The sequence below is a fragment of the Podarcis bocagei genome (genome assembly GCF_964188305.1).
Source record: "Podarcis bocagei genome assembly, chromosome: 3".
Lineage (NCBI taxonomy): Eukaryota > Metazoa > Chordata > Lepidosauria > Squamata > Lacertidae > Podarcis > Podarcis bocagei.
The window spans coordinates 111,092,696-111,106,310 of record NC_138127.1 but is presented as its reverse complement, the minus strand read 5'-3'; the positions used below and the strand labels follow the sequence as shown (position 1 = coordinate 111,106,310).

General features: G+C 50.3%; 2 protein-coding genes across 4 annotated transcripts in view; both read left to right on the top strand.

Moving 5' to 3' along the window:
- Window positions 1-13,615, top strand: part of HADHB (hydroxyacyl-CoA dehydrogenase trifunctional multienzyme complex subunit beta) — a 348,394-nt gene that overhangs the window by 238,532 nt on the left and 96,247 nt on the right. The gene's annotated exons all lie outside the window — the stretch shown is intronic.
- The window catches only part of GAREM2 (GRB2 associated regulator of MAPK1 subtype 2), a 33,181-nt gene continuing 24,270 nt past the window's right edge, over window positions 4,705-13,615 (top strand). The window contains exon 1 of one of the 2 annotated variants that reach the window (XM_081188505.1): window positions 4,705-4,926. In XM_081188505.1, the coding sequence (XP_081044631.1) occupies window positions 4,812-4,926 (115 nt within the window). In that variant the 5' untranslated portion in view covers window positions 4,705-4,811. Of the gene's footprint in view, window positions 4,927-11,738; window positions 12,924-13,615 lie in introns of those variants that run through there. The other variant, XM_081188506.1, reaches the window with a different exon arrangement.

Below are 13,615 nucleotides of genomic sequence, written 5' to 3'. Positions count from 1 at the left end.
GCGTTGCACCAAAATCCCCTGCTTGGCTGGGGAACGCAGCTACTGGGACTACTTTCATTGATAAATGCGCACATAAGCTATGCGCTGACACTGCATACAAAAGAAATGTTTAAAAAAAACAAAATCATATTGCTTACATCTGTGGTTTCCAAACTTTGGGCAGCTGCTCCTTTGGTTCCATAAACTCACCCCCAGTGCCGCCCTACAGTAACAACAGATTGTACATTTATTCAAAATTCAGTTAAAACTATTTAGTTTAATTCAGCCAAATGGACAGACTTGATCCAGTGATGGCAGCTTTTCAAAATCCAAGAGTCACTGACACCTCCAGCGCCCCCTGCCTCTTGCTTTCCTCTTAGAGCCCCCCTAGGTAATCCCTTTGCCCCCCCGGAAGCACTGCCCCCCACTTTGAGAACCCCTGGCCTACACAGCAAACTATTTGACTTATAACTGGTCTCCCTACTCTATATGCTTCCTTGAAGCTTCCAGTAAGCTTTGGATAAATTAAGTTGAGCAGGCCACTTTTGTCACCCACTCAATCTTGTTAGTATTTTAGGGGTTGATTTCCAACATCTCCCATTCGCAGTGTGAAGGTATGTCATTAACTGGGTATTTGTACCTGGGGGTGAGGTTTTCAATGTAAAATCAGTGACACTAGTTCTAAAGGAAGCGGCTGGAATGTTTTAGGATTTTGCAGCTTTTCTCCAGGCACAGTTGCAGCCCTGCAGGGAATACCTGCAAGATAAAATCCATTTACCTTCCTGTTGTGCCTGATCCCATTTTCTCATCCAGCACACACCTGTCACCTGCCATGAAACAGCATTTACAACATTGTTCATACCTGCACTACTGACATTTCCGTGGGAAAGTTGGAAGAGGCACCTCCACGTGAGACTTCCGGTTAGCAAATGGTTTTTGACCTATTTGAGGCATTCTGGATTAATTGTAGTTTCTGGATCACTTTCAAAGGTAGCCCTACATAGAGCACATGGCAGTAGTCCAAGCGAGAGATAACCAGAACATGCACCACTCTGGCAAGACAGTCTGTGGGCAGGGAGGGTCTCATCCTTCGTACCACATGGAGCTGGGAGACAGCTGCCCTGGACACAGATTTGACCTGTGCCTCCATGGACAGCTGTGAGTCCAAAATGACTCCCGGCTGCACACTTGGTCCTTTGGGGGCACAGTTGCCCCATTCAGGACCAGGAAGTCCCCCACACCTGATGGCTCCTTGTCTCCCTAAAACAGTTATTCTGTCTTGTCAGGAATCAGGATTCAACCTCAATCCATTAACTGCCATCTATCCTCCATCTCCAGACACTCACACAGGACGTTCACCTCCCTCGCTGGTTCCGATTCAAATGAGAGGTTTAAACCATGAAGGTTTAACAGGCAGGGAGTTCCAAAGTGTAGGTGCTGCCACAATAAACTGCTGAGCTTACAGATGTGGGGTGAGTATTACGTGGCGCCTGTAGTCGTGCCCATTCCACTGATCAAAGCGGTCGAGTGGGCACATTTGGGGTAAGGGGATCTCGTAAGTAAACTGGTCCTAAGTTGTTATATGCTAACAGCAACGCCTTGAACCTGTCCTGGTTGCAAATCAGCAGCCATGTTTTCTATGCTGACAAGGCCTCTTAGCAATGCATTACCTGCAGCTTCTGGAGGCCCTGCATAGAGCGCTTTGCAGCAATCTTAAATGCAGTAGCAATCCGAAACAAGCCGCCTTGTGCCCCATGACTCCCAGCTTGGCTGTGCTGCTGGATTCCTTCCACTCCCTCTAATGGTCTGGCCCTTATGGGCTTTTTCACTCTGGTCATTCCTGACCACTGTGAACAGCGCTACAGGGATAAAGAATTGTCCTTTCTTTCTGCAGAATCTCAGTCCAACAGTAGAGGGTGCTCCTCTTCCATTAATCACAAGGCAAATGTTCGCAAAAGTAATTCAGCTTTACATGGGCTTCTGCTGAAAAGTGAACAGCTTGCAGTTCTAACTGTGGCCTTAAAAGTACTACATGCGTTCACTCCCCCAAACACTAAAAGAGTAGAGAGGGAATGAATGTGAGCAGCAGTATCACTCAATCTAGCTGGTTGAGGGCAGAAATGTGTGCATTTCATTCTTAAAACGCACCTTAGATTACATTTTAGTTGCCTCCAGCATGGTTTTGATATGGGAGGTCACATCTCCCTCTTTGCAGGGCCAAAGTGGTGGTTAAAAAAACAAGATGGGGGCACTTGGTTAAGCATTTAACAACCCCCATAGTCCACATTTAATGCAAAAGTGAGCCCCAAGTGACTCCTCCAAGTTTGTAGAGGTAAGGCATATATGCATGTTTACTGGGGGGGGGGGGCTGACTCCCATGTAAGCACCCATAGGATTGCAGCCGGGGCTTGTTCTTGATGTCTCTGCCAGACAGAGTCTTTTTCATTCCTATGGGACTTGTGGAGTAAATGGGTCGGGAGGATGGACTGCATTACTTTTGTGTTTTTTCTCTCCTCAAATGGTATCTGCGCACAGCAAACCTCTGAACTCAGACCTTGTTCAATAAAAGCATTAATTACAACTCCCCCCCCAAAAAAACAGCTTGCCCAGCCACACACCAAGTATCTGCTGGAAATGCCACCAGCCCACCACTCACGTCTGCAGATTGGCTAATGCACACCGTACATTCTCAGAGGCACCCTTGCGCTGCTCTAGGGTGACCCAGTTCTGTGACACATCTTTGTTTATAACCTGTTTGGTTGCAATTTTGCTTTGAAGAATGCAACAATTCATCCTCCAACAGAGAATTGCTTTTCTTGACATAACGGAGGGGAGGGGAACACGTCAAAATATACACAGAAAGAAGACCTATCTAATGAAGAACAGCAGAGTTAATGTGACTTTTCTCCTGCGTAAATTCCTGCCTCAGCCTTTCCTCCTTCGCTGGTTGACACGGGAGGCATTCTGCCATGTGGTCTGTGTAAAAAAATGAGTTTGGAAGGAGCAGGCTCAAGAGAAAGGGGGGTGTTCCTCAGATGCTTCAGGCTCTGCAAAGCTGCTCCTGCTGTCTTGCAAAATGTTTCCCTAGGCCAGGGGTCTGCAACCCGCGGCTCCGGAGCCGCATGTGGCTCTTTTACACCTTTGCCGCGGCTCCGGGGCGGATACTAGCGAGGGGAGGAGGCGCATTGTACGCCCCGACACTCCCCACTGTGGCGGGCGCTATACTGGCTGTGACGTCGCATGGGGGCGGTGCGTGTGTTAGTCACGCACCGTCCCGGCGTCACCTTCCCACCCGCCGGCCCGCTACATTGTAAGGGGCATGTACGCTGGTCACTGCATTGAAAGGGGGCATGTACGCTGGTCACTGTTTTGAAGGGGAGTGAAGAACACACACACACAAAAAGGTAACTTGTTAATTTAACGTTTATTTGTATGAGAAGGAGTAATTCTGAGGGGTCAAACAAAGAAATAATAAAAAAGTGACAAAAAACTTATTTTTATAATGACGAGTTTTGCGGCTCCCAGGTTTTTTTTCTTCGGAAACGGGTACAAGTGGCTCTTTTTGTCTTAAAGGTTGCAGACCCCTGCCCTAGGCCTATGTCTAGAGGAGGATGACTATCCCAGCTCCCCAAAATACCACTGCTGGGGCAGGGTTACTACGGAAGCCTGTTTTCTGATAGCAATAAACTGAGAGGGGAGAAAAAGGATCATACAATAAAGTTGGAACAAATATTAATCAGATAACTTTATGTGGGTTTTAAGAGGCAGAAGCCGCAGGATTTAAGCTTCTTAAGGGCACAGAACTCTGCCTCAAAGGAAAGGTTCCAGTGTAGCAAAGAGAGTATCAGACATGACCTGGAAGAGACCAGGGTTTGAATGGCCACTCGGCCATCATGGAGCTCACTGAGTGGCCTCTCAGCCTGACCCGCCTCACAGGGTTGTTGTAGGGATTGAAAGGGGGGGGGGGGAGAGAGCCAGGCCCACCAACTCAAGCTCCTTTGAGGAAAGGGGGAGACAAAGGCAAGAATAAATAAAGGTCAGATCAGGAATTGGTTAAAGACAGGAAGCAGAAATAAAGGGGAAATGTGCCTATATTAAACACAGTCATAGACCGCCTTATGGCATGAAACAGACAGGGAAACACCAACTCTGAGACGAAGGAAATCAATTCCACAAACTCTAGAACAATAAAAAAATCTCCATACAAATGCTGCAAACGGCAAGCCAAAAAACCTTCCTCTCTTGCCAGGTCTGTGGCCTTTAATGGGGGGGGGGAGGGGCTTTGGAAGTGGGTGGGATGTTTCTGATGTAGTTCGGGCTTATTTTTATTATTATTAAATCTGAATAATGCCCTTCCTCTCTTGATCTCAGGGCGGTTGACAAGAGAAAAACACAAAACGCATAACGACCCCTTCTCACAAACCAACAGCCCCCTTTCCTCTCTGTGGGGTTTTGTTTGCAACTCTTTTTGAGCTGCCCTGGGCGAAATAAAACGACTAGTAATTTGAATTAATTGATTGATTAATGATGATGTAAGCAACGCAGGCAGGGCATCCCAAGAGAAACTTGCCGATGCTGCGGGCCTTTGCAGGCGCAAAGAGGTCTCCCCCGGAGTAAGGGGCAGGGGCGGGCGGCGAAGCGGCCCCTCCCGGGGGCGTGCCTGGCCCATCCCATCCCGGGGAGCAGCCAGCCCGGCGGCGGCAGCAGCGGCGTCCGGAGCGCGAAAGGAGCTCGCCGGCTGCTTCCCCGACGGGGCGGACGAGGCGGCGGCTGCTCGGGCGCGTCTCCGGCGGAGGGAAGGCGATGCCTCGGCGGCGGCGGCGGAGGGCAGCATGGAGCGACTGGCGGCGGCGCTGGGCCGCGTGGCGTGGAGCTCCGGGCCGCCGCTGCCGCTGGACCTCATCGTGGCCAAGTGCCGCCTCCCGGCTCTTGTGCGCCCCGGGCCCGGTGCGTCTCCGCGGGCTGCGCGCGCTTGGCACGGGGAGGGCGCTTCGACGGAGTTTCCCCTGCAAGCTCAGGAGCATTGCGGGGACTAGTCCGGGACCTTCTCCTGCGTAGCCCCTCGGGGCCGCCCCCCATCCCGGTGCTCGGAGGCGCCTGCCTCGCTTCTCCTACCGGCGAGGCTGCTTCGTTACGCGCGGTCCCCGACCCAAAGCCAGGCGCACGCCGGACCTCGGGGCGCCTCGGACGGGCGCGGACCGACCAGCAGCGTAGCAGCGCTCTCTCGGCGGGCGGCTTATGTATTTATTGTATTGCATTCGCATCTCGCCTTTATCTCCAAGGAGCTGGAGGGGGCGTGAAAGGTGCTCCCCCTCCTCATTTAATCCCCGCAGCAAAACAACCCCGCGAGGCAGGTGAGGCGGAGAGGCAGCGGCAGAGTCCGTAAGGTCACCCCGTGAGTGGGGATTTGAACCTGGGTCTCCCGCAGGTCCCCGTCCTACCTGGAAGATCACCATCTTTACGCGCCCTCGTCTCCCTTCTTGGTTTTGCGCCAGGCGCCAAAGAGTCCCGTCCCCGCGTATATTTTACTTTGGGACAAGGCGACCTGTCAGTTCCTTCTGCCGCGCTCTTGGGGGAAGCATTTTCTCGTCTTGGTGGGGGGCTTCTGTAATCTGCTTTTTTCCTAACCCTTTTGTGGGGGGTCCCTGTGCCAATGGGGAACTTTGGAAACTGGTGCGTTTTTGTCTGTTGGGTGCGGTGCGGGGGGGGAAACGTGTGAATGGTTTTGTCGTGTCTCCTGGTAACTCTCTTTCTCTCCCCACGCCCTAGAGTCACCCTACTCCCTCCCGCTGCCCCACTTTCTCTCCCTTGTGATTGCTGGGGAGGATTTGCCCGCAGATGTCCGCCCTTCAGAGGGAAAGGGGGGGGGCGCTTTCCGTGGCAGGCTGCCCGGCTGGCTTCGGGTTTTGTACACCGTGAGAAGAATGGGGAGTTGAGCCGTCGGTGGCGTCTTGCATACTAATGCGGTGGGGGAACCGGCTTGTCTCTTTTCTGCCCCCCCCTTTGCTAGGGAATGAATTTCAGGAGCGGGGGAAGGATGGGAAAACAACAGCAGACGATACAACCTCCCCCCCCAAACCCCTTTCTTTCCCAAGCTGTCTGATTGCTGAAAAAGGACGCAGCAGGATTAGGCCCTGTCCCCCTCCGCCCCCAAGATCAGGGGAGACAGACAGATGTCGCTTTCTGCCTCTGTCCAGCCTTCAGGCCTGTTTGTTTGCTTGGGGGGGGGGGAGAGGCGAGGGACTCCCCTTTGCCAGCCTGGTCAGCTGCTGTTGCGGTCCTCTTGCGACCACAGAGTTCCCAGCCTCTTGTTTCTTTCTGGCCAAGCTGGCATTGTGGGTTTCTGCTGAGTTTATCAAATCCATTGGCACACAAGTTAAACTCTGGAACTCCCTCCTGCAGGAGGCAGTGATAACCAGCAACCCAGATGGCTTTGGAAAAGGACCAGACAAATTAGGATAGTCCGCGTCTGCACAGTGGCGCCAACAATGTTTTGCCAGGGTTAGTTTGGATCAACTTGGGTCTGTGGCACCGGAGGACTTTGGTGACGCGGAGAGCGGAAGGGGGAAGCTCTGCTCAGTGATTCACAGGCAGCTTCTGATGCTTGAGACCTCGGCCAGAAGGGAGCTTCCCCCCCAGGTATCCAAGGATCATAGGATTGGGGAGCTGGAAGGGACCCCAAAGGTCATCCAGTCCAACCCCCTGCAATGCAGGGATCTCTGCTCAAGCATCCCTGAAAGATGGCCCTCCAACCTCTGCTTAGAAACCTCCAAGGAGGGAGAGTCCACAATCTCCAGAGAGAGACCCCTCCACAGTTCTCCCTGTCAGAGAGTTATTCCTGATGTTCCCTAGGAATTTCCTTGTCCTTTGAATCCGCTGGATTGGGCCTCCCCTCTGGAGCAGCAGAAAACAGGCTTGCCCCATCTTCCATGTAGCAGCTCCTCAGATATTGGGTGCCTACGGCTGGAGCTTGTTCCCAGCGCAGGTGGTTTCCCTTCCTTCCCTTGGGAAAGGGGTTTTAGGTGAGGAAGGCCACTGCTGGCAGGAGGAGGGTGGGCTAGATGTCCTCAGGCTTTCTTTCCATCTGTCAGATTGATAAGTGTCTCTTTCATGACATATGTGCAAAAGGCTGTGGAGCAATGCACCCAGCGGATCCTGTGGTTAATGTTTTTGTGTGCAAAGGTTTGAGGCTTAAGACTACTGGGGGAGGGGCCTTTCTAACATGTCCCCTAAATATATATATATTTTTTAAAGACTTCCCAGGGTGGCAGAAGAGGAAATGTCATTCCAGCTCCTTTCTCCCATCCAGCTGCCGGATTTCCAGTTTCCTTGTCAGTGACTTGCTCCTTTTTTATATAAAGTTTTATTAACGCTTTTCACAATGCAATAAAAGACAAGCTAATCTACACAGAGAATAATAACAATAATCTGTTCTGTCCTCTTTCAAAGCCATTCAGCTTGGTAGCCACCACTGCCTCTTCCACCCTGGCCAAGTAAAATACTTCTTCACACAGCACAGGGTTAACTGGTGGAACTCACTGCCCCATGATGACTTAGTCATTACCTGACTTAGTCAACACCAGACCTCTCGCCCTTAATGTATGACCATTTCCCTTTCAAACCAATGATTGCTGAATTGAACCTCCAGGTTCCAAGACAGTCTACCCCCAAATGCCTTCATTCCCTGCAAGCATCTTGCAAGCCACTCTTGGGCAGAAGCTCCCTGACTAGATGGGCCCTTCCCAGGTGCTCAGGGACCCCCTGAGGTCCTCTAGTCCAACCCCCTGCAGTGCAGGAATCTCAGCTAAAGGTTAGCATGGTGGGATCCTGGCCCGGATTTGAATTGGGATGGAGGTGTTGAGTGTGCAGGTCTCCATGGTTGCTGCCGCCTCCGGGAATTCGCTTTCTTTGGTTTTGCTCAGCGAAGGGTTTTGCACCTCTGTTGTTCTGAATGTGGGGCGCGCTGGCTTTTTAAACTTTCAAAATAAGCAGTGTGCGTTTGTTTCTCTCTCTTTGCCTTTGCACAGCCTCTTTCCACCCCTTTGCAGCCCTACAAAGGGCTCCTCTCCTCAGTGTGACGGCTGCCAAGGCTTTCAAGCGGAGCGGATTTCCCTGGTTACTGTGGCTGGCATGCTGGGGGGGGGGGTTGGGTCCATTTGGGGAAGCGCAAAGGCCACAGCTGGCCTCCCAGCCCCCCTTGGCCCAGCCCCCAGCCCCAGAGACTGGCCGCCTTACTTCTCCCGCAGAGAAAGCCCTGGAATCATAGAATTATAGGGCTGTAAGGGAGCCAAAGGGTCATCCAGCCCAACCCAAAGGGGCTCAAGGGAGGCAGGGCTGAGATCCTTCCTGGGTGGGCCATTTTGTGGCTAAGGGAGCCAGCATCTGAAAGCCACAAGGAATTCCCCCCCCCCCCACCAGCAGCTTAAAGTGCCCCTATGGTCACTGGGAGTGGTTTTTAGCAAACCATTCTCTGTTTCCCTCAAACCTTGTCTCCCCACCGCGATCCAGAGGTGGCATTATTGGCCTACCTTGCAGGGATGTTGTAAACGAAGTGTCTCAAACATTCTATTTTTATTCTTATTTGTTTTTTAATTTTATTATAAATTTTGTTGGTATTTTCCACACAGCAACAACACGAAAAATATCGGAAAAATAACAATACGCAAAACACAAAAACTGATATTCAAAAAAACAAAAAAAATCCATATCTTACAAGTTAATAATATAAAACTAAAAAGGAAAACAAACATTGACTTCCACCAATCCCACAGCACCTCCTTTACCTCTCATTGTGTCTTCCTGTTTACCTTATCATTTCTATCCTGTTGTTTAGTTGTTTAGTTGTGTCCGACTCTTCGTGACCCCATGGACCAGAGCATGCCAGGCACTCCTGTCTTCCACTGCCTCCCGCAGTTTGCTCAGACTCATGTTTGTAGCTTCAAGAACACTGTCCCACCATCTCGTCCTCTGTTGTTCCCTTCTCCTTGTGCCCTCCATCTTTCCCAACATCAGGGGCTTTTCCAGGGAGTCTTCTCTTCTCATGAGGTGGCCAAAGTCTTGGAGCCTCAGCTTCAGGATCTGTCCTTCCAGTGAGCACTCAGGGCTGATTTCCTTCAGAATGGAGAGGTTGGATCTTCTTGCAGTCCATGGGACTCTCAAGAGTCTCCTCCAGCACCTCCAGCACATTTCTATCCTAGCTTCCAGATATAAATCCCTCTTTCTTATCCTTTCTTACCCTAATCACCAGGTTATTCCAGACTCAGTCAGATTTCTGTGCTAGAACCCTGGCTTTTAAGGTATTAATTTAGACACTCCCATTCCTTTTTCACTTCACTTTTTGGTTTTCGTCTTATTAGGTCTGTCAATTTGGCTAATTCTAAATATTCTGAAAGCTTACACAACCACTATCCCCTAGTGGGTAACTGATTCCCTTTCCAATACTTAGCCGTGTCTTGAACATTCTAAAACAGTTTGTCGACTGGCGGTGGTGATGCCCTTAAGTTTTGTGAGCCTCCGAAAGGTGATTGACCAACCGAACGAAGGGCACTGGGGGCACTTGCAGCCCTTGAACTAGGCCTGAAATGGAAAACTAAAAGCAGGAATTCTTTAGCTGTGATTTCTGCTGCAGGGGGTTGGACTGGATGACCTCTGGGTGTCCCTTCCAACTCGGCAAGTCTGTGTTTCTCGGCTGAACCTGAAGCTGGCCTGGCCTTGCCTTCCCAGGGGCCAGGGCTCTTGCAGAGAGGGTGGTGCCTCTGTTTCCTCAGCTGTGGCCTTTGGACGGTGGGAGGGGGGTACCTCTGAAATGTTTGCCCATTCTGCCTCCTCGCCAGGAGGCCTCCGTCCCGGATTCGGTGCCAATAAGGCGGCTGTTGCAGGCAGGCCTTTGGGCTGGAGCTCTGGCCATTGAGCACGAACAAAGAGCAAAATGTTTCCAGGGCAACCTGCCTCTCTCTTGGCAGGCAGAGCCAGAGGCCTGCTCCCTTGGGCTTGGCTGGGGGGGATGAGGCGGAGGATGAGCCCCGCAGTCGGAAAAGCAATTCGGAGGGCCGGAGGGGAGGCCAGAGAGGCCGCTGGCTTGGCTACCTGTCCTGCCGTCCAAATTCTCCCTGTGCTTTCCTGGGATGCTGACCTCAAGACAGGGAGACTGGTGGATTTGCATGCATGTGGGTTGTGGCATTTGGAGTTTTAATAAAATTTATTCTTATTCTAATCTTCTTTGGTGATCACTCAAGAGCCGAGTAAGATTGTCTTCCACGAACACGGTTTTAACAATGAGTCCGTAAGTGACTGTGGAGGCCAATTCTGGATCCACACGTCCTTCCACAGTGGGGACATTGGTTTCCGGGCGGGAGTTGATCACGGTGTGGATTTGCCAAGCGTGCCTTCCTCTTAGCAAGTTTCTCCCTTGCATCCTGAGTTCGAGTGTCTTCAAAGCACATGACACCTTTGGAAAAGGCTGTTCTCCAACTGGAGTGCTCGCAGGCCAGTGTTTCCCAGTTGTCGGTGTTTATACTACATTTTTAAAAGATTTGCCTTGAGAGAGTCTTTAAACCTCTTTTGTTGACCACCAGCATTACGCTTTCCATTTTTAAGTTTGGAATAGTGTAGCTGCTTTGGAAGACGATCATCAGGCATCCGAACAACATGACCAGTCCAACAAAGTTGATGTTGAAGAATCATTGCTTCAACACTGGTGATCTTTTCTTCTACACTGGCATTAGTTCGCCTGTCTGCCCAAGTGATATGTAATTTTTTCCGGACACACTGAATCTTTTGAGGAGTTGGAGATGGTGTTTATAGGTGGTCTGCATTTCACAAGCATACAGTAAGGTTGGTGGTACAATAGCTTTGCAAACAAGCATTTTGGTTTCCCTGCGAATGTCCTGGACCTCATGCATATGGGTTGTGGCATTCAGAGTTTTCATAGCTGGCAGTCCCTTGCAAATGCCCCCTTCAGCCAGCCATGCAGCTGTCCTGCAAACAGGCAGCCCCACAGACTTCGGGCGTGGAATAGATCTTCTGTGTGGCATCAGTCTGCTTCGCTTAATGGTTTGGGGAGCAGGGCTTGCAAGACTGGCTTGGTGGGGAAGTGCTAGGTCTTTTTATCGGCTGGCTGTTGTGGTGTGAAAGTCCTTGTTGGAGGATTCAGGAAAGAAAAGACTTCTTCATGCAGTGCAGAGTTTTTTGGGTTTTGGTTTTGACTTTATATAGTTATTTGAGAGCCAGTGTGGTGTAGTGGTTAAGAGCGGTAGACTTGTAATCTGGGGAACCGGGTTCGCGTCTCTGCTCCTCCACACGCAGCTGCTTGGTGACCTTGGGCCAGTCAGACTTCTCTGAAGTCTCTCAGCCCCACTCACCTCACAGAGTGTTTGTTGTGGGGGAGGAAGGGAAAGGAGAATGTGAGCCGCTTTGAGACTCCTTAAAGGGAGTGACAGGCGGGATATCAAATCCAAACTCTTCTTCTTCTTCTATTTATTTGTTACACAAAAGCAATACAGCGTTTTAAAAACCCTAAACCAAAGATGTGTCATTTTTCAAATGAATCGCTATGTAAGGATTTTTTAATTAGTTTTTTATTAAACATTACAAGAAAATAAAAAGAAAAAAAGAAAAAGAAACAAAAATCAATACATAACACTGTAAACACATTTGTCTACGCATTTTCCAACACGCAGACTAGAAAATAAAAGAGACGAAAGAAAAAAAGAAAAAGAAAAAAATACTTTTCATAATCAATAATACCAAATTTATACTTCAAACATTACAATATATAAATCCTAGTTAAAATATTCTAAAAGACTTCCACCACATTCACCGCACGTCTCTTGGTTTCTGGTTCACCTGTACATCCGTTCTTCAGTCACTTCCTTTCCTTGCGTTCTTTCATAGTCCATCAAATCTTTGTGTTCACTCAGTGCAGAGTTGAACTGTGGAACTCCTTGCCACAGGAGGCAGTGAAGGCCACCAACGGAGGTGGCTTTAAAAGAGGACCAGTCAAATTCATGGAGGAGGAGAGGGCTATCGATGGCTCTTGGCCAGGATAGCTCTGTCTCCACAGATGGAGGCAGCAATATTTCGGAATGCCAGGAGAAGAGAAGCTCCGGCTTGTGGGTTTCCCATAATGAGCATCTGGTTGTCCCCTGTGAAAACAGGACGCTGGACTGGATGGGCCTTTGCTTCTTATTGCATCCTTGTTGTTGTTGAGTCGTTTGGTCGTGTCTGCCTCTTCGTGACACCTGGACCAGAGCACGCCAGGCCCTCCTGTCTTCCACTGCCTCCCACGGTTTGGTCAAACTCATGTTTGTAGCTTTGAGAACACTGTCCAACCATCTCGTCCTCCGTCGTCCCCTTCTCCTTGTGCCCTCTATCTTTCCCGACATCAGGGTCTTTCCCAGGGAGTCTTCTCTTCTCCTGAGGTGGCCAAAGTCTTGGAGCCTCAGCTTCAGGATCTGTCCTTCCAGTGAGGACTCAGGGCTGATTTCCTTCAGAATGGATAGGTTTGATCTTCTTGCAGTCCATGGGACTCTCAAGAGTCTCCTCCAGCACCAGAATTCAAAATTGCATCCTTAATGTGCAACTATTAATGTCTTTGGGGAGATGGGCTTGTAAAACTTGGTTGGTAAGGAACGTGGAGTTGCCAATACGGCTTTTTACCTGCAGCTGGTAATACTATAAGGGCTTTTGGCATCGGGTGAAGTGAGCTGTGATTCCTGAAATGGCCTTTAAGATGCTTTTCTGATCTTGCGCAGAGGGGTTCTGTTGCCTAGTGCTCGGTGTCCCAGAACAGGAGAGAGACCAGGGTTCGAATCCCCACTCAGCCATGGAGCTCCCCGGGTGACATTGGGCCAATCCCTGCCTCTCAGCCCAGCCTGCCTCACAGGGCTGTTGTGATAAAATGAGAAGGAGAATACGTAAGCCGCCTTTAGCTCCTTGGAAGAAAGGTGGGATATTAATGTAATAATATGATTTATTATTATGAGGGACACGGGTGGCGCTGTGGGTTAAACCACTGAGCCTAGGACTTGCCGATCAGAAGGTTGGCGGTTCAAATCCCCATGACGGGGTTAGCTCCAGTTGCTCGGTCCCTGCTCCTGCCAACCTAGCAGTTCGAAACCACGTCAAAGTGCAAGTAGATAAATAGGTACCACTCCGGTGGGAAGGTAAACGGCGTTTCCGTGCGCTGGTCTGGTTCGCCAGAAGCGGCTCAGTCATGCTGGCCACATGACCCGGAAGCTGTACACTGGCTCCTTCGGCCAATAAAGCGAGATGAACGCTTCAACCCCAGAGTCGGCCACGACTGGACCTAATTGTCAGGGGTCCCTTTACCTTTATGATTTATTATATCAATTAATCATCGTCATCGTAATACTGCATGGCTAGCCAACTGGGGAGGGAAATTGCTGCCTTCTTTGAGAGGGTGGCTGTCCCTGCAGGGTTCATGGAGACTCCTCTTCATTTCCACAGAGCCATAGAGTTGGATCAGACTCCAGGGGTCACTAAATCCAACCCCCTGCAATGTGGGAACCTCATCTTTTGTGTAAAGCAGACCTGCCCCCACGCAGGCAGTGAAAGCTGCTTCCAGAATCCCGAAAGGATTCCACTGCAATTCCTGCATTGGAAATGGGTCAGACTA